The following is a 25,802-nucleotide window of genomic DNA, read 5'->3' on the forward strand; positions in this document are numbered from 1 at the left end:
TATATATATATATATATATATATATATATATATATATATATGCTTACCCTATGAGTCCTACTAGTATGTCAAGATCGTGTAGATTGCTATGCTAAAAGATTCCAGTAGAAGTCGAGTGATTATCTATCACTCGCGAGAGATAGGAAAGATATTATTGTTGTTGTTATATTACTATCCCATGGAATATATATGGAGGATAATTGAAGATCGGACGTAATGGTACTTTAGATATGGACTTGGTTAGGCATTCGAGCGAGGCTCGGATTACGTTTGTTCCGCCTGTGTCGATTGAGGACCATCCATTGCTATGGATGGTGGTCAGGTCATATACTTATTATCCTGAGCACATACTTGCTTATGGAAGCGGGAATGCTCATTACGCACTTGTCATGGGTTCCGGCTCTTTCCTAACCGACTGATTGGAGGCAGGGAAATGTAAAGGTCTAAGCACCACACTGAGACCAGATCTCAAGTGTGAGGGCTTGGACTCCAAGTTTGGACGGTGACCTAGACCCCTTGACAAGAGTGGGATGAGTTGGTTCTATTTGTGTCTGGTGTACAAGCGGAGCGTGTGTTTCAGGGTGTCTAGCTGGGATACATTGGTCTCGTTCGCTTCGCTGAAAAAACAAAACAAAACACTGTTTGGGCTGATTTGTTATGAGAAAAAACACTGTTCCAGCTGAAAAAACAAGCTAAAAAATATAAATTATAAGAGAAGCGAACAGAGCCATTGATTCGTGAATCGTCGTTTCTCTAAGACGGTATCGACTTGGCTATGGTCTAGCACCATAGTAAGAACTGGAATATAAAATATGGTAAAATGGTTCTGATTGTTTACCATATGCTTAAAAGTAGCATATGTGCTTACATAGAATGGTTAGTTAATGAACTAATGATGACTGCTAATAAAATTGAATATAAGAACGCACGTTTAGTAATACTTTATGCAGATGCAATAACCCACAAGCCAGATAGCCTTGCATATCCTTGGAGTCTTTTATTTTTTTCCTGTCGGGTAAGTCTTGCTGAGTACATTCGAGTACTCAGGGTTTTATTCCCCCTATTGCAGGTGACTGATGGATGGTAGACGACTTTTGTGTGTGGAAACCTCCTGGTGGGCTCAGAGAGGATTCCTTCCGCGCTACGGTCATAGTATTTATTTATAACCCTCACTAAAAGTTTTTAGAAGAAAAGTTTTATGATATGGCATTATATCTGGTTTATAAATGTTCACTATGTTAATGATTCACCATTAATCTTTATTTTCGCTGTAACTCTGATCATATGTTGTTCTCCGCTGTAAGATAAAAATATAAACATAAAATGTATAAACTCTTTTACATGTAAAACTATTTTAATTTCGCTATCGCATTCAACTTGTTTAAGTACTCTAATGTTGTAATAAAGTGATGTAAGAAATAGTTAAGAATATTGTAAGCTTTATTCTCTCTTTTATGATCCTGATGGAAAAATATGGATTTTCGAGTTTTTCCTCGGTGTGTGCTCGATAGAACTGCATAATTTTGTGTCATCGCTTGGGTACTTAATGTCTAGTGGAAGATAAGTACCCTTGATAGAGCATTAGATTAGGCGGTTCTGCCACAGAATCTCTAAGTTGGGAGTTCGACTCCCACCTTGCATTCGCAATAATTGCGCATGGTAAAAAAAATCCCCTCACCTATCGCATAGCAAAGCATAGGTCAAAGGACCGGCCGAGTGTGAAGTAAAGGTTTAGGGGTTTTCTATGAGAAGGTTTTCTCCTAGTGTAGAGTAAAGGTTTAAGTGTTTTCTCGATCTGTGTGAGAAGGTATCCTTCTATCTTATATAAGTAGAATGTCCAGGGGCCGCTATATCCTCGTGGGTCGAGTTTTTTCCCCTATGCACAGTACTTAAATATACCTTAGTCTAGGTATATAGTAAAAAATAATATATCTACGAAACTTAAAATATCTTAGAATTTGGTGTATAATATATATTAGTAAATAAATAACAATAATATATCTACAAACACTGTAGACTGTAGTATCAGTGCGCGCTCGATTAGACTTGGAAAAAGTCTACTCCACCCCTTCAACTATGGGGGGTAGTCTACATAACCCCCTCAACTATGAAACGGTCTGATTTACCTCCTGAACTTTTCAAAACTGTCTATTTTACCCCAGGCGGTTTTCAGCGGCGGTTGTGCTACAGTAACATGGGGTTTTGCTACAGTAACGTCGGGTTTGCTACAGTGTCAGGGTTTTGCCTTTTCCTTATTTCCGCTGAATCTTTGAAAAATCATAGTAAATCACAGAAAAATCATAAAATGGAAAATCTAATTTTGTTGGACTCCACATGAGTAGATTTACACAGTGAACATATAATATAGTATGCTTTAGTACAAAGTTTTTGCTGTAGCTTTAGATTAATTGGAAAATCTAATTTTGTCTGTAATTAATTAGAATAATTCATAGCTGCAGCTTCTATGGTCCAATTATGGTGAAATTTTTATGGTATGTTAATTATTATATGCTTAAACTATAATAAAAATTTCGTACTCATTGGACCATGTATAACTTAGTTATAGATAAATTCCAATTAATTACAGACAAAATTAGATTTTCTAATTAATATAAATCTACAGTAAAAGTTTTATACTAAAGTGTACATATTATATGTTTACTGTGTAGATCTAGTCATGTGGAGTCTAACAAAATTAGATTTTCTATTTTATGATTTTTTTTGTGATTTACTATGATTTTTCAAAGATCTAGCAGAAATAAGAAAAAAGACAAAACCCCTGACTCTGTAGCAAACCGTCGTTATTGTAGCAAAATCTATGTTACTATAGCAACCGTCGTTGAAAACCGCCTGAGGGGTAAAATGGACGGTTTTGAAAAGTTCCAGGTATGGTTGAGGGGTTACGTAGACCGAACTATATAATTGAGGTGTGGAGTAGACTTTTTAGACTTCTACGGTTCGATCAAAGCCCTGTCAAAAACCCCACACGAGAGCCCCCACTCTCTCCAGTACTCCCCACTCGAGCCGCAAACGCAATTTCGCACCCGAAGTTCCAAACCCCGCCGGCCGCCGCGTCCCTTACACTTCCTCCTTCGGGCCCCAATGGCGTCGTCATCGAGGGCGACGTCGTCGCGCCGTTCCGTCTTCGACGCCGCCTACATCCGCTCGGAGTTTTCCGCGGCCGGCATCTCCGGCCACTTCATCCCTCTCATCTGGAAGTACACCTCTTTACGCCAAATCACAGGCGCATGCCACAATTCCGCCCGTCTCGCTCCCTTTCTCCAAGTCCCAAGTTTTTTTTTTTCTGTTTAACCTAAGGAGTGATTCTCTCTGCGTGCGCAGGTACGTACTTCAGAACCCTAGGTGCAGCGACCTGGATGGCGTCCCGTCGCTGCCGGCGGCCGCGTACGCGCTCCTCCGGCAGAAGTTCCGGCCGACCACGTCGACGCTAACCGCTGCCGCGGACTCCAAGGACCGCACCACGACCAAGCTCCTCATCTCCCTGCAGGTAATTTGTGCATTCACAAATGTGGCATGTGGCGTGCGAAAGCATGCAATCAACTGGTGTTTGGGGATTATGCGAAATTGGAAATATGCTGTAGTCTCCCCGGTTATTTCGGTAGCTACTTTTGCATTTGGTTCATTGTCCGTGGACATTAGAAATTTTCTCTTGGTGATGTGAGCTTATGAAACATATGCTTGTTCGATTACTCCGTTGGGATTGGAATGGTTGACACATGCATAATTGATTAGCCTCACGGGCACTATTTTAGGGATCGAATTCACCCTGATTGTCTCTGGTAGAGTAGGCATTAGAAAACAGTACTTTTGTTTCGTGTTTTATGTGGTTTTCCAATGTTTGTGGAAGATAATAGCATACCTTGAAATACCTAATCTGTGTAGTTTTATGTTTCTTTTTGAAGAGAAATTCATCATTATTGGTGTCTTGGATGTAATAGAGCTGCAATACAAATAGGGAGCACCAAGATACAGATATGCACTATCTTGTACTCTAACTTCTACAGATTCAACCTGCAGCACCTGAACCATCCAATTATTAAATATTTATAGCAAAGACAAGTATAACTAACAAGCAGGGCCTTTTGCCCCTCCTCCTTCCGCGAATAAAAAAGAAAAAAGAGAGACAAGTATAACTTAAATGCTTGACTTGTTGCTAACATTAACTCTACCAAATGTTGTGGAGGAGCATTTATTTTCTGTTGCTATTTGGCTAGATAGTAGGAGGTTTGAGTCATCTTCAAAAATGAACAGCTTAAGCCATATATATTTGATATTTCATTCTCCTTGTTTGGATTTTATATTTCACACTTGTATCCTTTAGTTTCTTTGCCCTTTGGCTCTATATCTGTAGTTTTCAGTCATCTTCAAAATGAATAGATCAAGATATAATGGTTTCACTCCTTATAATATGTTATATGACTTATGGTAGCATCCTCTGTATTAGATAGCCTGTAACTTTGCGATTTAAATTCTACTCCCTTTTTTCTGCATAGTGAACTCCTTACAGGTGGACAACATTTCTTGCAAGCTACAATTCTACTTCAGACCGCCTCCTTTTTTTTTTGACTTGGCTGTTGTTTATCTAATTATTTTATGTCTGTGCATTGAAGAAGTTTTTAACCACAAATTTGTCATTTTTTTGTTGTAAGAGTTTTTTCTTTTCAGATTTTGTATTTTTTAACATTGAAGAACAACTTATTGGACTTCAAATTCGTGGTGTAGAATGGAGAGTCTGTAGAGGCAGTGGTCATGCGATATGACACACGACTGGGGAAGTATGATGGAAAGCCTCGGCCTGGTGGAGTGCGCTCAACCCTTTGTGTGTCATCACAGGTAAATATATTTCTATATTGGATGTCAGGTGCTCAAGTCTGGAAGAACTTGTTTCTAATGGTTTAACACCTTTTACCAGAAGACCTGTTCATAACTTAATTCTCATCAGTGTGTTATGATTCTTGGTAAACTTGTTACTTTATTGTTATTTGGTGACTTTCTTTCTACAATACTAAACAGGTTGGGTGCAAGATGGGCTGCAGATTCTGTGCTACTGGAACAATGGGCTTCAAAAGCAATCTGTCTTCTGGAGAAATTGTAGAGCAGCTGGTCCATGCATCCCGCTATTCTCAGATCCGAAATGTTGTTTTCATGGTAATTTTCACTCAAGTAGTAGCGATTGCCTGAAATTTCTATCTAAGAAAGAAAAATTGTGGCATTTGAATGCGATGATTACGCATCTTTTGTGATCCCTTGTAGCGTTATTTTCATCTTGATTATGCTGACCAGATTTAACTTGTTACTTGGTTTTGTCATTGATTCTGTGAACAAATAAGCTCAGTAAGATTCATAGATTGGAAAATGACATCCATTACTCCATTCTTTTGCCAACAAGTATCACATGTCACCCTCACATTAGATTGTAGTCCTAACTTGATCATTGTGATGATACTGAGCATTATTACCCTGATATTTGTATATACTTTACATTGGGGGCAATTTACTTACAGACAAACAGTGCTTCATTTTGAAAGTATTACCACTGTAGAAATGGGAAATTGTTCCTGCAAAGTTTACATGTATAGAATGAATGCCAGAATTTTCTTAGCTAGTTTGCTTGATTTATGGATTGAGCTGGCAATATGTTGATCTGCTTTTCTTTTGCTGGTGAGTGGTGACAATGGTTCTTGTAAAAATTCCTGCTGGTATTACAGTTATCCCTTTTTACCTATAAATAGAATAGGGGCTTCCCATTCTCAAAAACTAGTGGTATGCTGTTTGAGTTAGTTTCTAAATTATTATAGTAAACATGGTTTATTCTTTCATGTTCATGTTTTCTGGCACTTATAGATTATGTGCTTTGCTGATTCTTTGATATAGAAATTAGAAACACTGCTTTGCTGATTGCTAAAAATTTGTGGGTCGCTAAATGTTTGTGCATGTTTACAAAATTGTAAATTATTATCTACATATGTGAACATCCTTCGAACTGGGTGGTGTCATGTCATTATTGAGAAGAACCATGATAAGTGAATTCTATTTGATGTTTGTTATAACAGTATTAGTGTCCTCCAGAGGTTAGCGAGGTGTTATTTATATGCAGGGAATGGGGGAGCCGATGAACAACTATAATGCTTTGGTTGAAGCAATCGGAGTGTTTACAGGATCTCCTTTCCAGCTTTCACCTAAGAGAATTACTGTATCTACTGTAAGCATACTTGGATAATCACCGTTGCATGTGAAATCACATTCTCGAGATTTTTGTTGAAGCACTATATTTTGTTAGTAGTGAAATATTCTTATAAACTATATGTTGTTTAGTGGCTGCTGGTACACTTCTGAATGACCTAATGAATTTCTGCTGTGATAAACCACACAATGGCGTATCCGTCAAAAACTGTTTATTCAATTGTGCAAATATAACTTGATAAATTGTGTAGCTGGCCAGCTGTATAAATTGTGAAGGGCAGGCCTGGTGCAGTGGTGAGAGCTGTCTCACTGAGTCACCAGGTCGTGGGTTCGAAGCAGCCTCTCTGCAGATTTGCGGGGGGAAGGCTTGCCTCGGTTTTTCCCTTCCCCAGACCCCACTCATGTGGTAGCCTCCGGCACTGGGTCTGCCCCTAGCACTTGTAGAATTTAAACGTTAACATTTATCATGTTTTTTAAAATACAGTTATTACATAACATATGTGGTTCTGATGCCAAATCTTTCTTTTCACTTACGTTATTGCTGCTTCTAGGTTTACAATAGAATTCATTGTTTCCATCATGTTGTGTGGCAAAAACTTTTCTATGCCTGTTAATTTTATTTATATATGTGCTCATTTATCAAACCGATTTTTTCCATATTAGCTTTGAAGCCATGGTGTGTTCTGCCACTGTATTTTTTGCTAAAAGTTTGTTTTAAGATTGAACTTTTGAATTAGAGAAGCTGATAGATTGATTTTTCTTAATAATTACTGCAGTTGTAATAAATTCTAGTGTTAATCGTCCTGTTACATTGCAACTGCAGGTTGGAATCATTCATGGAATCAACAAATTCAATGCAGATCTTCCAAAGGTGAATTTAGCTGTGTCATTGCATGCTCCTGACCAAGACATACGCTGTCAGATAATGCCTGCTGCACGTGCCTTTCCTTTAGTAAAGTTAATGAATGCGCTGCAGTCCTATCAAAATGAGAGGTGAGATTACAATAATGCATCTCTTACCAGTGTCAAAATGTTAGCATGGAGATTTGATTTCTGATTACACTTTCATGTTTCATCACAGCAAGCAGACCATCTTTATTGAGTACATTATGCTTGATGGAGTTAACGATCAGGAGGAGCATGCTCATCAGCTTGGTAAACTGCTTGAAACGTTCAAAGCGGTGAGACACTATTACATTACTTCATTTTATCATTATTACTTTGCTCTAGTTCCTTTGTAGTCACTTCTTTTTACAAGATGTCTAACGAGGCAGTTTTGCGTCATTAACTTCTTATGTTCATTATTCAATCCATTTTGTATTGCCTCCACTAGTCTTATTTTTCCATCTTTCCCTATTTGTTTGCTTTTGACAATTGACATTTCTGTTTAGTAATCCTGGTACCCCAAATTTCTTCTAGGTGTTTTGAATTGATTATTATTCACATCTTTGATTGGTCTTTCTGAAATTGTCACCCACTCCTGTTTTTATGTGTCTCAAAATTTTTGCAATAACTTACTAGTGTGATTTTTGTACACTGAGCCTATTAATACCAAGTGATGGTCAAGACATATGTAGGTAGCATTACTTGTACATTCACCTTTTTGTATGGAAATGGAGTGATCAATATGTTCTCTAAACTACCAACAGGTTGTCAATCTAATACCATTCAATCCAATTGGGTCATCAAGCAATTTCAAGACAAGCAGTGACCAAAATGTGAAGAAGTTCCAAAAGGTCCTAAAAGGCATCTACCACATCAGAACCACTGTTCGCCAGCAGATGGGTCAAGACATAGCTGGTGCTTGTGGCCAGTTGGTGGTTAGCCTCCCAGATGAAAGATCAGCTGGTGGAGCAACCCTGTTGTCAGACATCGAAGACCTTCGGATCTGACCTCTCTCCCAATTGTTACTTCTACCATCTTCTCAAAACCAGATCCTCTTACTAATTAGCCCTACATGATATGGTAACTAGTGCTATAGTTTCTGTCAAGCTTTAAAATATGGAGATGTTTAGTTTGACCATTGTTGTGTTTCCCTTTTGTTCTGGGATGCACAATTTTGCTGTAAACACAATGGTGAAGACTCCTGCTCTTGTGGATAGGTGGCCACTGAAACAGTTGGTAACTTGGTATTGTAAATGGGACAATGTTATCGTAACAATGCCATGGTCAGCTAATGATATGGTATCGTCTGTCTAAGATGACTTTCTTGTCAGATCTCAACGAATATCTGATGCTTTTCCTCTCTTATTTGCAGCGTTTCATTGCCATTAGTAAGTTGGTCGGGTTGGAATTGTGCCTTCGTTTTATGCTTTATTTCCTTGTGCTTTAGATTCCGTGTCGGTGGGTTGTATGTAATGGTGGTGGTGGAAGTGGCATGGGCTTGGTGCTGCTGCAGCATGTGTTATCTGTGAAGTGTGAACCCATTTGCTGGAAATCATGTGTGATTGTTAGGAGCGGGACAAGGGGAAGCATATGAGCTGTGCTGTTTGGTTCTTATGCCCTCTTTGTATCCACCTAGCTAACTATTAGCTGTGTTAGCTGGGGAAAATCAGCTAATAGCTAATTGTTGAGAGAAATCAGCTAATAGCTGCTAATTGTTATCAGAGTGGTAGGTAAGACATTAGCTGATCTTATTTGAGGATCCAAACATGTTTCTAGCTAATTTTTAGTAACTAACTATTGGTCGTAGGATCCAAACACTCTTAGTTTATTCTTGAGTCCAGGAATTGATGATGCGTTGGTGCACTGGTGAGGACTGATGAGATTCAAAGGGGCTGTTCGGACTCCTGAAACTCGTTCCAGTGCGCGCTGGTGATCGCTTTCCACGTCTGTATGTGATATGCTTGCTGAACCAGAACCAACATTGGCAAATTGGCTCATGTAATACAATATTGTTTACTAGCTAGGTGGTTTGCGCAACAATGGATGCTTGGTACCTATTTCATTCAGTAGTTGAGATGCATGGTGTTTACGATCATTGCGGGAAACAAGTCGAGCCAGAAATCGGGGAAATCCCAGTCGCCTTTGTGGCCAACGCCAAAGGGAGCGAGCTCACCGAAGATGACGTGAAACAATTTGTGACCAAGGAGGTACTGTTATTTTCTTGAGCTAGAAAATGTTTGCTTCTTTTTGAGTTCACGTTCTGATGCTGAATCTGAACATTAGCAGTGGAATAGCAATAGAACTCAAGATAAATAAAGAAACAAATACATGCGTTTGTCCTCTCTTTTTTTCCAACCTTTTTACTGAGGGACCTTCTGCTCCAGGTTATCTACTACAAGAAGGTCCGGGAAGTGACCTTCGTCGACAAGATCCCCAAGGCCCCATCGGGCAAGATATTGCGCAAGGAGCTAAGGAAACAGCTTCAGCAGCAGCAACAAGTGGTGTGATTAAAAAGAAAAACAACCCGTGTATCGTTCTACTTTATTCTATGATTTGTTCGGATGTCGACAAATGGAGGAAGAATTTTATCGGAGACACGGAGAGTTTTATCTCTTGATGCGTAATGTATTTAGCAAAATGGTGAGGCAGGGAGGCTTGATGGAATGTATATGGATATTGGATTTGCGAAGGTACACCATATTTGGGGTGCTGTATTTAGTGTATCTGGTCTAGTTGGTGGTGGTGATGGTGCCGTGATGTGTCCACCTCATAATGTTCATTTTCCTCTCAGATGCAGTTTTCATCATTGTAGATTAAAATCTAATACATTTTGCTATATTTTTCATTCTATTATTCAACATAGCATACAGTGGCGAACGGAGTATAGCTTGGCTGTTTAGATTTTCTATGGTGAAGCCTGTTCGCCCACGTTCAAATCCTTCACTTGACTTAGCATGGTCTTTTTTTAGATTTATTCTAGGATTTACATGATGTTTGCTTCAACCAGTGGTAGTGCAAAATGGTAACTAAATCAGGTTACACTGTATAAAGGTGGGCTTAATCTTTTTTGAAACGAACCAGCAGGAGAGCTGCCCGGTATATTAAATAGAAGAGATCGCCCAGATAGGCACGGTACAACCTCAGCTATCTTGGCTGGCTGTGTACATCCGCAACAAAACGAACCAAGCACTTTACGGCTAGTAAATGAAGGGAGAAACACCTCCCAGAGAAGGCCGATCAAATAGGAAGGTGGCGGGAAAGGTCGGGTCAATCATTATGATCTTTTGTTTTGTTTCCGAATGTAACGACATTAGATACAAAAATTGTACAGAATTACAATTACAATGATCTGACTCTACTCCGGAGAGGCTCTCAATCTGACTGATTACCGATTGCACGGCACCGAACAAACGTGTGCTACCAGATTTCTTAACCCTCCATAATCACGAAATGTCAAACCAAACACTACCTTAATGGTGTTATTCATAGGGGTAAGGGCAAAGTCTGTGTCTACTAATGTTTACCATACTCCCTCAGTTCCAAATTATAAGTCACTTTGACTTCTGATCAGGGGATCGTGGGTCCTGAGTCCCACTAGGCGTGAATATATACTTTTTATTAAAAAATATTTATTTCCTTTTTTAAAAATGTACAACATAACTAACTTGTTGTGTTGAAAAAAACGTCACAAACCCTTTGGCACTACACCTAAAAATGCATCGATGAACGGAGCCAAAACTGAGTACCAACAATGTAACGTCAGCAAAGCATTTAGTTATTATTTTATCATCATCACTAACGCCCTAAAACTAATCCATCGACGATTGAAGTCCCAAAACTGCGAAGCGCGACGATTTGAGTCCCAAATATGCAATTTTCTCTCGTACCATGCCTCCATGGAATGATACTGAACCAAACAAAACAAGCAAACAAAGCTTCCCTTCACACTGCCGCTGGTATTTATTCCCTTTGCTTTGCCATTGCCATTTGTGGAACCAAACATCACCTGATGGTTAACTGATGGTCTGAAACTTAAGTTGTCACAAGACAAAACTCCGAAAGTCTGCTCTCAATCATATTCCCAGCCGATCGAGTCAATTGAGCTCACAAAGCCTGCGGTGTACTTTGAGGAGTTGTCGAGTGCAGCTATCTTGGGGTGTGCATGGACCACACATGAGGTATATCACGTTACCCAGGGGCCTAATATAAATATCATCCTCTTTGCGGAGCTGTTGCACCAAGGAACTTGCGTAGAGTGAAGCGTACCTATAGAGGGAACAACATGAAACTCATAGCACAGTGGTAAATAACATTCCAGCATCCTTTAAAAAAAATAACATTCCACCATTATACTTAAATAAATTATCACAATCAAGCACAAAAGTTAGCCCAAACTGGAAGTGTAAGAACTATTCACCAAATTAAGCCACAATGCACCATGAAGAAAACAAGCAAGAGTCAAATGAACTCATGGGTACAGCAGAAAATACTGCGGTTTGTGTTACTACACAACCAAAGGAATGACCAGATCCATCATTGTTTGCAGTGGTTCTAGCACAATTGTGTATATGAATCTATTATATGTGGCATCGAGTACCAAATTAGGAAGAATCAAGCTGCTAAGGTGGAGTCTGCGGCTCAGAAACCAGTAGGGTTGGCCTATACAGAAGATCAGGTTTGACTTCCTTATCTGTTATGTTCAGTTACTTATGTTCTGAGGCTTCGCTACTTGTCTTCTTTCGAATATGAGATGGACCATTAGGCAGACAGTTGGCTATATATGATAGCTGTCATTACAATCCAGGTCAATCAATATTATAATGATACGCAGCTCTCCTGCGTATTCGAGAAAAAAATAGAAGCAATTTCATATTACTATAGGTTCAGCTAATCAGCTATACTTTTCATATTGGGACCACAACATTGTGGTGTGCAATAGTAGGAGTACAGGACTGCAAGATTTACATTCAAATGGACGCTGAAGACGCTCTGGACTTGTTGGGGATTTGACTTCGATAAAAAATGCAGCCCCGAAACTTTGGAGTTGAACAACTAACCTCTATACAAAAGTTTGTTTTCAGGACTTTTAGAGCGAAGAAGGAAAATCAACTTCGCTCAGAACAAGCAAAAAGACTTTGGGCTTCGCTTGCAGCCAGACAAGTTTGCCCAAGCAACGTGAAGAATAAAGACTTCGCCCAACTTGCGAAGTCTAAAAGATTCACGACGAGAACATTCAAGTTCAACAGCGTGAAGACACCTTTGAAGAAAGTGACTTGATTAACAAAAGGGCATGAAGAATGAACTCTCGAAGATGAAAAGACAACTTCGCCCCTATAGTTTAAAGGAGTTGTATTGATTAGAAAGAGGGGTAAAATGGTCATTTGTATACAACTTACGAAGACTAGGACCTCTATAAATACCCCCTCTGGCATTGTACTATACGATGATGGAATGAATATAACTTTACACTTGTGTTCAAACTTGGTGTCTGTGTGATTGTTTCACCCAACAGGACTACTGCATCTCCACCTGACCTGTTCACTCCATCCTACTGACCCTCCTCGGAGCATATGGGAGGTGCGTAACAAGTCTACCGGTATGCAACGTTTGTTGTGTCAGGTGAATAATCTCAACGCCTTGTAACGACCTAGACATCTGGTCTCATCAGTTTGTATCCTAAACAGGAGAAGGGAGCTATCCGCTGTTGGAGATGGTTCCTAAGTGCCTACTCCCAACACTGGCATGGGCTAACTTTGGCGGCTTCGCGTGGCCACACTTTAGGAGCGCCACCCCACCCCCCGCCCCCACCACACCTCACTCAACCGTTTGATACTAGGAACACAAAAACAGTTTCAATATAATCAGATTCTTTATACCAAGAAAGTATTCTCGAGCAAACTAAACTCCATAGGACCATAACAGAACTCTGTGCAGCAAAAGATGCCAAACTACTGACTAGTCATCATTGGATCCTCTTTTAAAAGTTTTTTATGCCAAGAAAAATACTAAAATTCGTCAGTGAAGCTTAAAAAAATATAATGACTCATTCATATGTGACATACCCAGCATCAGATCCCTCAGCCTTGAGCTCAATTGCACACATAGTTCCTAATGAGACCACTCTTTTCACATTCGGTAGTGACGATAACTGCTTAACAAGTGTGCCATCCCACAACTGCAAATTGAGAGTAAACCATATCAGTTATCTTTTGAAGGGCATAATTACATGCATGAATTGGCAAGATATAATGTTAAGAGAAAGGACATGCTCCTATTCTCCTTCAAATGATATTATACTTGTATAAAAAATACGATTCAGATACAAGTGTTCTTTAAGAACTCCATGGCTTCAAAAAAAGAAATATGTGTACTTATGTAACGGCAGTATATCATATATCAAAGAGGTAAGGACACTCAAAGGGAGTATCACAGACCATAGTTTTAGTCTATCTTAGTTTGAGCTATTCTAAAATTCATGTGACTTACTCCCTCCATAATCTTTTCTAAGGCGTATCCACGGGTTTTCAGATACGAGGTGAAAGATTAATGAAGCACTGAACTCGGCGCGGCCACGTCGTTGCCGCAGATTGGTTCTGCCAACTGCATGTATATGCATGCATACATGCAACGCTTCGTAGCCTGATGAAAGCCAAAGGCAAGCACCTGATGGGATGCATGCATGCAAAACAATGTTTGGAATTTGGAGTGCAGCAGTAACTGTAGGACGCTTGGTTGGATGCTGCTTTGAATCTATCGGAGGATGCCTCGGTGCATCCTCCATGACTTACATAGCTTCAAAAACGTAAAATCTGCATACGCGCCTAAGAAAAGATTATGGAGGGAGTACTTTAAATAACCAGTTCTACCTACTCAAACAGCATATTTCATTACCTCCTTGAGCTTCATGTGGTCAGTATCAAGGTTCGAATTGGTGGATGGATCCCGGTACCACTGCATAGCTTTTAGTGCTGCAGTACAGCCCATGGCATGAGCAGTGTAGGAATGGCCATGTAAGAGTGCCGTGAGCTGGACCAGGTAAAAAATAGAATCAGTGCTAAACTGTAATGATGCATTCATTGTGATACTTTTGACATAACATCAACGATCATGCATTCATGCTTCAAGATGGTTGAGACCAATTATGCATTTACATTCAAGATGATTACCTTAGAGTCACCTTCGAAGGATTCAAAAACTTCCTCCGTTGCTAAGGTTGCAGCTAATGGTACAATTCCCCCAGTCATCAATTTCGCATAGCAGGCGATATCAGGTAAACAAGGGTAAAGTATACTTTAGGACCTCCAACTATCGTAGAAGTATGGATTTCAACCTCCAACTTCAAAACCGGATAACATTGGCCCTCCAACTCTCGAAAAAGTTCACTTTAGGACCCTGGCCGGTTTTCCAGGCGGTTTTGCATGGCACTGTAGCAGTGCTGACGTCAGCGATGACGTCAGCACTTCTTTTTAATTTGCAAAATTGATATCTTTTTATTCGGAGCTCCAAATATAGTAAATAATATATCAATTTTGATCGTCTCGACGAGCTCTTTGCAATGGTGTACTCCGTTTTATTGTTTGAGATAATTTTATTTCATGAAAAAATAAATATTTCTACAAAACAAGTTACCGATGCCGCACAAGATTCTGCTTCGTGTGCTGCCACCTCGCGTCGGGCGGGCGCGAGGGCGACGAGGCGCACCGCAACTGCCGACGCCACGGAGATCCTCGCCCGGACGACCTTCCCGCGGGGGCACGCGCTCAACTTACCGATGCCGCACAAGATTCTAGACCACGAGTAAGCCACTCACTATTGCTGCTACCTGCTCCCTCAATTCAATCTAGCTATCCACTGCCACTTCATGCGGTCATACTCATGCCATGCCAGCCAGGAAACAGATACGTACAGGTCGGCCGAATGGTCATCCAGTTCCTGTGTGCTGCAATAGTAGCCATAGGAAAGGAAAAAGGAACAGGTGTACACGAATCGTATACTGTATCGGATTTGGGTACAAGATAAATATAATACTACTACTACCACTAGCTACTTAATTTCACCACAAAAACAGAAAAAAACTACACTAGGAGCAGTAAACATATCGTTTGATCGTGTCATATGTTGACAGTTAGTTAACCGCAGCTAGGGAAGGTTAATTCAAAAATATCTAAACGATCGTGGCAGGTCTGATTGACCGTCCAACTCCCTGTTTTATATACTGACTACGTTGGTGTTGTACATATACAAATATACAAAGTATATAAAATACTTGCATACGTCAGCTTAATTGCATAACTTGTTTTGTAGAAATATTTATTTTTTCATGAAATAAAATTATCTCAAACAACAAAACGGAGTACACCATTGCAAAGAGCTCGTCGAGACGATCAAAATTGATATATTATTTGCTATATTTGGAGCTCCGAATAAAAAGATATCAATTTTGCAAATTAAAAAGAAGTGCTGACGTCATCGCTGACGTCAGCACTGCTACAGTGCCATGCAAAACCGCCTGGAAAACCGGCCAGGGTCCTAAAGTGAACTTTTTCGAGAGTTGGAGGGCCAATGTTATCCGGTTTTGAAGTTGGAGGTTGAAATCCATACTTCTACGATAGTTGGAGGTCCTAAAGTATACTTTACCCGGTAAACAACCAAGTAACTCTGAAGCAGACTGAAAGAGAAGTTACCAAGATTATGAAATACAAACAAAATATCTATTTATCCTCTGAAAAGGTATTGTCAAGTATTACCACCACACCAAGACGCCAGAATCCTGTAAATACCTCATCAAATATGACAGGTATTTTTCGACTTCTACACTCACTGACAAGTACTCGCTGGAAAAGAGGATCTATCATGAGCATTCCACCTGCACCTTGTATTACTACACAAATATGGGTTAATGAGGTTGAAGCAGTAAATGGCATGGAAAAGTACTGAGATTTTGTCGGCTGTTAGTACAAAATGATAGTAGACATACTAAAGGCTAAAGAGCAAAAAAATGGAAATATTCCCAAGAAGCTCAACGAGTGAAACTTTATTTACCTGGTTCTATATAATTAGTGCCGCAAGATGTTCAGAGCTACTTGATAGAGAAAATTCTGGTAGTTTCTGTTTTATATAGGACGAATACAAATCAGCAGTGTCGGTGTTTTGGACCGGGGGGTCCTCAACCGACTGGTGAATTTGAACTGTGTGCCCCTAATCCCGGATGGTGATGCAAAGAGACACAAGGTTTATACTGGTTCAGGCAATCGATGCCCTACGTCCAGTCTGAGAGATCGATCTTGTATTTCTTGCACCGAAGTGCTAGTAGTAGGGGGTTACAAGCACAGTGAGAGAGGGAGCTGATCCCAGGTCTCGGCGAGGGGTCGTGTAGGCTGCTTAAGACGTTGCTCTCAAGCGGCGGAGATGTGTATGTGTGTGTTACAAGGTGTTCTCTCCTGTCCGTCCTCCTCTAAGTGACCCCAGTCCTCTCCTTTTATAGTTGAAGGGAGGACAAGGACAGTACATGTGCTGACTATACGGCGTCGTGCCAACAGGGGCGGTGTGTCCGAGCCCTGTGGCCTGTTCCTGTGGCGGCGTGGTCGTCGGAGTGGTCCGTCCTTGGAGCACTGGGGCGACGTGCTGGTCACGTCCGACCCTGTGCGTCATGGGAGCCCCTGGGCTGCCTCGGAGCAAGCGCGGCGGCCAGGGCGCGGATCGCTGTGGATTGGCGGCGCGTGAGGCCGAGGCTCGGTCGGTGCCGAGGCTGCACCGCAGTGGGGGGTCTCGGTAGACACGAATCCCGAGGTAGCCGAGACCCTGGTGCATAGTGCTGAGGCCCGGAGAGAGCGGTTGATCCGGGGTGCTAGCTTGGAGACGGTGATGAACCGGGCCAGGCCGTCCATGTCGTGTTGTTTTCGAGGCGGGGATCGCGGGGCACAGTGCAGTGTGGGCGCTGATCGTGGGCACAGCGTCAGGATACAGTGACCGGTAATCCCCGCCGTGCCCTGTCTCAGCCGGTATGGGGCTGATGCGACCTCATGTCCCGTCGGCCATTCTGTGGTGTCGAGCCATCGTTCGGCTGAGATTGCGGGAGTGGTTGACGTATTAATGGGACATGACGTGCTGTCGAGAAGACCGGCCGAGGCGGGGGGGCGACGGACTATGGATAAGCTGGCCTCGCGCGATACGGAAAATGAGGCCTCGCGCGAGACAGAGGATGAGGCCTCGCGCGAGACGGAGATTCGGACTCCTTGCCGAGGCCTTCCGTGAGAGGCCTCGCGCGAGGCGGAGATTGGTACTCCCTGCCGAGGCCTTCCGTGAAGAGCCTCACGCGAGGCGGAGATTGCGTCAGGACGCCGAGACCCTTCCTGCGCGAGGCTCAAGGCAAGGCGGAGAGCCTGGTGGGCTCGGACGTGGCGGGTGAGGGGCCCACGGCTTGACCTTCTAGCTTTGTTTTTTGATGGGACTTAAGTGACCTCTTTGATGTTCGCTCGGGGTACCCCGTTCTACGGTACCCGACAGTAGCCCCCGAGCCTCCGGGGGAGTGCGTGCACTCTCCCTGAGGGTTTGCCGAGGCTTGGTTTATACCCGCTCCCGTAGGAATTGGGTTTTGTTTCTTGAGGTTTCCGGTGGGTGCGCGCGAGCGCACCCGCCGGGTGTAGCCCCCGAGGCCCTGGAGGAGTGGAGTTACTCCTCCAGGGGCTTTTTTCAGTTTTCGCGTTTGAGCGAGGAGTTTTTATCGCATTTGCCGAGCCCATAAGCGCAAGTTCGGGTTGCGGGGGTCTCGGCGAGGCTGCAGGAAAAGCCCTCTAGCCTCCGCACGGAGCGAGAGGTCCGTCAGGGGTCCCCCTGACTTTGGGTACGACCCTCACGCTTCCTTTTCGCTCGGAAGGAGGGGTGGAATGTGCCAGGCTACCCTCGATGGGCACGAGCGTGGGCACTTCCGGTGAGCTGTTATCGGGTGAGTCCGAGTGGAGGCCCGTACCCCGTTCGCTAGGGGATGGCTAGCGGTCTAGAGACACACTCCAAGAGTACCAGAGGGTTTCTCTAGTGGGTGCCGAGGCTGTTCGCTGGGCCTCGGTGGCTCGGTGCCTCCCTACGGTGGGATCCCATTCGGAGACTTCCCTGCCGGTCTCGGACACGACTTAGGACGCCCCGAGCGATTGTTCGCTCGGGCCTCGGCCATTCGTAGGCTCGCCCCAAGGTCGTCCCTGACTCTGTTGCCCTAGGGGCGGCTGTCGAAACCTCTGGAGGCCCAGCCTTCGAACCCCTGGACCGTAACGGGCTCGGTGCCCTTTATCGCATTTGTAACGAAACTTCTAGCATGGACTTAGACCGTTTGTCTTTGTCTTGGGTGCAGGAGGAGCCCCCGAGCCTCCACCAGGAGCAGGAGGGCGGTCAGGGGTCCCCTGGCTTTTTCATCCGACCCTCACATATCCTTTTCGTTTGGACGGAGGGTTTGTTTGCCGAGCCCATTCTGGTGCGAGCCGGAGCCGTAGGTCTCGGCAAGGTTGCAGGAAGAGCCCCTAGCCTCTGCGCGGAGCGAGAGGGCCGTCGGGAGTTCCCCTGGCTTTTTATACGCCCCTCGCGCGTGAGGGTTTGTTTGCCGAGGCCCCTTTGGGCGCGAGCCCGGGTCGTGGGGTCTCGGCGTATCTGCAGGAAGAGCCCCCTAGCCTCTGCACTAGGGCGAGAGGGCCGTCAGGAGCTCCCCTGTCTTTTTGTATGACCCTCACGCTTCCTTTTCGCTCGGAAGGAGGGTTTGTTTTGCCGAGCCCCTTCGAGTGCGAGCCGGGGTCGCTGGGTCTCGGCAAGGTTGCAGGAAGAGCCCCTTAGCCTCTGCATAGAGCGAGAAGGCCGTCGGGGGTTCCCCTGACTTTTTGTACGACCCTCATGCTTCCTTTTCGCTCGGAAGGAGGGGTGGAATGTGCCTCGCTACCCTCGGTGGGCACGAGCGGTGGCACTTCCGGTGAGCTGTTATCGGGTAGTCCGAGTGGAGGCCCGATGCCCCAGTTCGCTAGGGGACGGCTAGCGGTCCAGAGACACACTCCAAGAGTACTAGAGGATTTCTCTAGTGGGTGCCGAGGCCGTTCGCTGGGCCTCGGTGGCTCGGTGCCTCCCTACGGTGGGATCCCATTCAGAGACCTTCCTACCGGTCTCGGACACGACTTTGGGCGTCCCAAGCGTTTCGCTTGCTTGGGTCTCGGCCCCGTATAGGCTCGCCCGTGGTCGTCCCTGACTCTGTTATCCTGGGGCGGCTGTCGAAACCCCTTGGGGCCCAGCCTTCGAACCCCTGGACTGTAATAGGCTCAGAGCCTGGTTCCTTCATATGAAAGGAATAGGCCGGGGGGAATATCTTCCCCGTTGGCTCGCAACGGGTGGCGCGCCTTTTGAGGCGGTTTTCTGGGGAGGCGAAACGACGCCTGCTGCCATAGTGGCCGGGCGTGACGTGGTGGATGGGACGTAACTGTTCTCGCATTTAATGAGGAAGACGTGGGCGCGTGGGCCGGCGAAATTGGCTCGTGGTTAACTATGCCGGATCGGGGGGGGGGGGAAACTTCCCCGATTTCGTCGCCCGTTCATTTCGCCTCCTCCCTGCATAAATACCCGAAGAGTCTCGCCCCTCCTCGTCTTACCTTGCCTGCATTAGCACTGCCTCCTGTCGAGCCGTCGCTAGAGCAGCAGGTGCCGGGAAGAAGAGGGGAGAAGAGTGAGCCTAGGGAGAAAGCGAGAAAAAAGCGAGAGCGTGGGAGAGAGAGAAAAACTCACCGCCGCATCCGATTCCTCCATCGCACTCATGGCCGCGACATCATCATTGTCGAGGCGGACCCCTGGGATCCGTCGGACGTCACCGAGGAGATGCTTCAGTCGCTTGTCGACGGTGGACTCCTTCGCCCGGTGACAGACCCCACCAGGCCGGAGTGGATTGCTCCGTACGGCGAGCCAGAGCCGAGGCCTCGCGACGGCTACTGTCGTGAGCTTCGTCTCCTTTCACGAGCGTGGCCTCGGCAGTCCCGGCGGATCGGTTCATGCGGGCGCTTCCCGCACTACTACGGCGTGGAGCTCCACAACTTCAATCCCAACTCCATCGCTCAGGCGGCTATCTTTGTTGCCGTCTGCGAGGGGTATTTGGGGATTGCTCCCCATTGGGAGTTGTGGCTCCACCTATTCCGAGCGGGGCACACTACCAAGCCGACGGGCACGTCGGGTACGAGGAAGGCGACGAGGGCCGGCGGCTGCACTCTCCAAGTGCGCCAGGACCGCCTGCACCTCTACATCCCGGCCCAACTCGCGTCATCCAATCGCCGGTGGTACACGAGTTGGTTCTACCTTCGCAACGACGACGGAGGACTTCCCCCCTACACTGGGCGGATTGTGGGGAGTTGCCCGGAGAGATGGAAGTACGGCGTCCCGAAGGACGACCAGCCCAAGCTACAGCCGCTTCTGGAGGGGCTGGCGAGGCTGCTGGGCCACGGTCTCACCGTGGCTGTGGTCGTGGCCGCCTTCCACCACCGGAGGGTGCTGCCGCTGATGGCTCGGCGGCGGCGGCTGTTCGAGATGAAGCCGGGTGAGCCCATTGAGGGCATCCGGATGTCCTCCTCCTGCCCTTTCCGACGAGGAAATTCTTCGTTGGGTGGGGGAGACGGTAGAGGCGAAGCTGAGGGGCGGCAACTTGACCCCTATCGCGATGCTGGCCGTCGCGGGGGTTCCTCTCGCTGGTAAGTCGTGTGCCGCTGTAGCCTCCGAGCCTCCTCAGTCTCCCCTTACCCCTTGTTCCCTTATGCGCATCCGTCGTTCCTGCAGGGGATGAGGGACGTGCGCTCTTCTCCGTCGCCTATTCCCGAGGACACGAGGCGGCGGGCGATCAACCGGGCGCACCGCCGACGCGCAGAAGAAGCGAAAAGACGCCAAGGCGGCGAAGCGCACGAAGCAAATCCTCGCGCGCGAAGAGCTGGATAAGCGCCGCCGTCAACAACGGAAGGATGGTCTCCTGTTGGAGGAATCCCCGTCGTCGTCGCTGTCGACGGAGGCCTTGACGGGGATGACGGGGGTGAGGTGGGGCGATGGTCCCCTAGACCACCTTCCTGACGTAGTGGAGGTGGTGCCCGGGGCGTTGGCAAGCAGCCCGGCACTCCCGGGAGGAGGAGGAGAAGCGGACCCGGGGTCGGCGGTTGCCCGCTCCGGGGCCGAGGCCGACACGCCCGAGGCGCGGGCGTTGGGCAAACGCGCCGTCAGCCCGGTGGGCTCGACGGCGATGGTGGAACAAGTGGCGGCGGAGGCGATGCTACCGCCCCCGCTAGAGGACCGACGGGGCGCCGGGGTCCTTTGAGGACCGGCCGGCGCTGATGGACACTGGAGGCGACTGCCTCTACCGCCGCCTCCGCCTTTGCGGACGAGGTTTGCCAGTGGCGAAGCGGTTGCCGCCCCGTTCAAGGTAGGTGTATTTTTGGCAGGGTCATAGTGCCTTCCGTTCGCCTTTTGGTCTCGCGCTGACCCTGTAGGTTATTTTTCCTTAGTCGAAGCGGCCTGCGGACGAGCTTCCCTTGAGCGCCCCTTAAGGCGCTCAAGGCGAGCCCTGGCTCCTCCGCCCACTGGGTGGCGGAGGCACAAGCCGCTATCCAACGCGGCGTGGCGTCGGTGAGGGCCGACCCGAAGGAGCCGGCCGCCCAAGGAGGGGCTGCCGAGGCGACCCCTACACAGACGAGGGAGGGAGTGCTTCCGCCCCGCGAGGGCGAGGCTCACGAGTCGGATGGGGCCGCGTGCCCTTGGTTGCCGAGGCCCCCGGGGTCTCCGAGGCTGAGGCGACGGAGGCCAGGGCGCCCAAGACCGCCGAGACCGTAGTGGCCGCGGTCGGTGTTTCTGCGTCCACCGAGGCCACGATGGCGGAGGCCGGAGCCCCCGAGACCGTTGAGGCCATAATCTCGGAGGCCGGAGCCCCGAGATCACCAAGGCCATTGTGATGGCAGGCGAGGCCGTCTGTCCAGGAGGCGGAGATGAAGGCGGCGGAGGCCTCGGTGGCGCCCTTGGTTCAGGGGCCGCCGTTGTTGCGAGAGAGCGCCCGAGGAGGCGGAGGTCTATCCGATCTCCTCCGACGATACTTCCCGGGCGCGGGAGGTGGTCGACGCCGAGGAGGCCGGTGTCATGGAACAGCCGGCGCTGATCTTGGATGAGGGAAGCTCGGCCCTCGTGCGGGCGCGACCCGAGCCTCGCGGGTGGGATCACCTGCGGGTACTATGGCGGAGCCAGGGATGACCCTGAGGGGGAGCCTCTGTTCGCCCTCGAGGACGCAGCCGAGGGCGGGCGCTGGGGCACCTTCGAGCAATACCACCAGCTGGCGGAGCGGTCGCTATGGATGGCCCTATCCATGGTGGCCGACGAACTGCCCGGAGTCGCCTAGGTTCGCGTTTTCCTTTCTCGCGTGATGTTGTCCTTTTCTGGTTTTGTTGCAATCAATGACCCCTGTTCTACTTCCCCAGGAGCTCGAGACCCGGTCCCTTGGGAAGTCGGTCTTTCTCCGGCGGGAGAGGGGCATCTGGGACCAGCTTCAGCGGCAGAAGGGCCTTCTTGCCGGCGCCAATGAGCTCCTGTCGGCGTGGAGCGCAGAGGTAGAGGACCTCTGCCTTCGTTGTGCCGACGCGAAGGTCGAGGCGGCCACGGCCCAGACGTAGCTCGCCCCTCTGGCGGCGCGGGTCAAGGAGTTGGAGGAGGAGCTCACCCAGCGCGGTCAGCGATCGGGATGCCTTCAGGGGCCGAGCCGTTGAAGCTACGGCCTCGGCTGCGGCTCTCGCGGGGCAGCTGGGGGCGGAACAGAGGGCGCACCAGCTGACGAAAGGTGCCTTGGATGAGGCCCTTGCTGCAGCTGAGGCCTCGCGAACCGAGGCTGTGGTTTGGAGGGGGACGGTCGAGGGTGAGTTTTAGTCCCCTCATTTTGTTTTCTTTTCCTTATGTTCGCTCCCTAACTCCCTTGTGTGACGCAGAGCTGGGGAGTGAAGCTTCCAGGGCGGCCGAGGCTTCTCGGGTCGAGGCCCAGCGCTTGAAGGAGGAGGCCGAGGCTTCCCGGGCCGAGGCCCTAGCTGGAAGGAGAAAGCCGAGGCCTGTCAGGTCGAGACCCGACGCTGGGAGCTGAAGGCCAAGGGTGAGTTCCGTGGGCTTCCGCTCCTAATTTAGGTTGTTTTTTCCCTCGCTCGACCTTATTCCGTTCTCCATGGTGCAGAGTCAGAGGCGGAGGTTACTCGGGCAGCCGAGGCTTCCAGCGCGGTGCAGACGGTGCTCGAGACCGAGATCGGAGGAGCACGAGGCGCTGAAACGTGCCGCCCTTTCCGCCTGCTGAGGCCTTGGAGGTTGAAGGGGTTCAGTCAGGCAGCTCCCTAGGGAGCCATTTGATCGCGCTGAGCAACCAGATGCGCGAGCGGCTCCGAGGAGCGCTGCACACGGGTGTCAAGCGCGCGCTGGCCGTCATCTCTTCTCACTACGTCAGGCGTCGACCTCCCAGCCATCAGTGATGGGTATGTCCTGCCTGATGATGACGAGGAGGCCGACTGCGCGAGTCACGAAGCTGATGGAGGCGGCGGAAGGCCCTGGCACGGCGCTGGCGACGCTCTTCGAAGAGGAGGTGGTTCCTCCCCTACCATCTGCCGGTGCTGAAGGCCCTGAGCCTTGATCTGGGCCCCGGGGCTATGTAAAAATAGAGTAGGAGTTATTTTTGTATCGTAACGCTTGTGGCCGTCGAGGCCTTTATTTTTGAAGTATTTGTGTTTCTTAGTTGTTTTTCTCATGTTTCCGAGCCTCTGCCCTCTGTTGCTCCTGATCAGATTTCGTTTGCAAAACACCCCCTTGGGGCCTAAGCCGTCCCTTGGGCGAGAGGTAGTGAGGGAGTGCCGTAGCCCGGAGGCGTAGGCCGTCTCGCGACTCTACCGGCCTCTTGCTTAGGAAACAGACCTTGGTCCGAGGGGTTTTTACAACCGATTCGTCAGAGCATGCTAGAGTCTTGGCGTAGGAATTTTTGCGAAAAACGACTGAAGAATGGTGCGTGGGACCTAGGGGGAGTCCCCCATCTAGCCCCCGAGGGAGGCTTGGTTCTGCCGAGGCAGAGCCGAGTCTCCCTTGCCGTGTTATTGTATTGCCGAGACCTACGATGGGCTCGGGGGGTTTCTCGAAAAATTAGACCAACTAAAGAACGCTTTTTAATTGTATTCCGAGAAACAACATATACAATGCTTTGGAAATTTAGGGATAAAAGCGACGTAGCTGTTCTATGTTCCAAGCGTTGGTGAAGATTTCGCCCTTCTCGTTGGCCAGCTTGTAGGTCCCGGGCTTCAGTACTTGGGCGATGATGTACGGTCCTTCCCATGGCGGGGTCAGCTTGTGGCGGCCCTTGTTGCTCTGTGCTAGCCTCAATACCAGGTCGCCTACCTTCAAGTCTTCGGCCTCGGACGCGTCGGGCCTGATAGCGCCGTAGGCTCTGCTGGTATTTGGCCGAGTGTAGTAGCGCGACGTCTCGGGCTTCCTCCAGTTGATCGAGGGCGTCCTCTCGGGTGGTGCGGTTACTTTGTTCGTTATAGGCTTGTAGCCTCAGGGGAACCATATTCCAAGTCAGTGGGGAGGATGGCCTCGGCCCCATAGACCTAGGAAGAAAGGCGTGAACCCCGTGGCTCGGCTTGGAGTGTTCCTCAGGCTCCAGATGACCGATGGGAGTTCGGCGAGCCATTTCTTGCCAAACTTTTTCAACCGGTTGTGAATCCTTGGCTTGAGGCCTTGTAGGATCATGCCGTTGGCACGCTCTACTTGGCCGTTGGTCCTTGGGTGTCCTACGGCTGACCAGGCCACACGGATGTGGTGGTCGTCGCAAAACGTCAGGAACTTTTTGCCGGTGAACTGTGTCCCGTTGTCGGTGATGATGGTGTTGGGGACCCCAAATCTGTGGATAATGTCAGTGAAGAACAGCACTGCCTGCTCGGATTTGATTCGATTGATCGGACGAGCCTCGATCCATTTGGAGAACTTGTCGATTGATACCAGTAGATGGGTGTAGCCCCCGGGGGCCTTTTGCAGAGGCCCGACCATGTCGAGCCCCCACACGGCGAACGGCCACGTGATGGGGATGGTTTGCAGGGCCAGGGCCAGGAGATGTGTCTGCCGAGCATAGTACTAGGCATCCTTCGCAGGAGCGTACTAGCTTGGTAGCGTCGGCGACCGCCGTCGGCCAGTAGAACCCTTAGGCGGAAAGCGTTCCCCACGAGCGTCTGAGGCGCCGCATGGTGCCCGCAAGCAGCCTGCGTGCAAGTCCCAAAGCAGGGCTCGGACCCGTCTCGGTAGTGATACATCGTTGGAGGACACCTGAGGGACTTTGCCTGTACAATTCGTCATTGTAGAGGACGTAGGTCTTGGCTCGGCGCGCAAGCCAGTCGTGCTTCGGTCCTATCGCCAGGAAGCTCCCCCCGATCAAGCCAATCGAGGAACAGGATTCGCCAATCCGCGTCCTGATCAGTCTACGGAGGCTCGGTGTTGACTTCCATGACCTCGGGCTCGGTCGAGGGGGTCTCGGCAGCAGAGGGGGCGTCGAGCTTTGCCGTGGGTCCCACAGGTGGGCCCTCCTCTGTCGTCGAGGTGTAGTCAATGGAAGGTTTGTGGAGGTCTCTGGCGAAGACGTTTGGGGGGACCAGGGCCCGTGCTGAGGTCCATCTTTGATAGCTCGTCGGTGGCCTCGTTGTACTTCCGCGCGACATGGTTTA

At 48.1% G+C, this 25,802-nt stretch overlaps 1 protein-coding gene and 1 pseudogene across 1 annotated transcript; one reads left to right on the forward strand and one right to left on the reverse strand.

Annotated features, from left to right (window-relative positions):
* The first annotated feature begins 3,001 nt into the window (after positions 1–3,001).
* On the forward strand, positions 3,002–8,403 carry LOC136504631 (uncharacterized). The gene is made up of 8 exons (XM_066499589.1): positions 3,002–3,218; positions 3,343–3,508; positions 4,744–4,854; positions 5,035–5,169; positions 6,119–6,223; positions 7,028–7,197; positions 7,286–7,385; positions 7,854–8,403. Exons 1-8 carry the CDS (start codon positions 3,103–3,105, stop codon positions 8,094–8,096), a joined length of 1,146 nt encoding a protein of 381 aa, XP_066355686.1. The 5' UTR covers positions 3,002–3,102; the 3' UTR covers positions 8,097–8,403.
* A 2,719-nt stretch (positions 8,404–11,122) lies between these two features.
* LOC136467971 (bifunctional dethiobiotin synthetase/7,8-diamino-pelargonic acid aminotransferase, mitochondrial-like) overlaps positions 11,123–25,802 on the reverse strand; it is a 48,727-nt pseudogene continuing 34,047 nt past the window's right edge.

Source organism: Miscanthus floridulus, chromosome 1 (genome assembly GCF_019320115.1).
Source record: "Miscanthus floridulus cultivar M001 chromosome 1, ASM1932011v1, whole genome shotgun sequence".
Lineage (NCBI taxonomy): Eukaryota > Viridiplantae > Streptophyta > Magnoliopsida > Poales > Poaceae > Miscanthus > Miscanthus floridulus.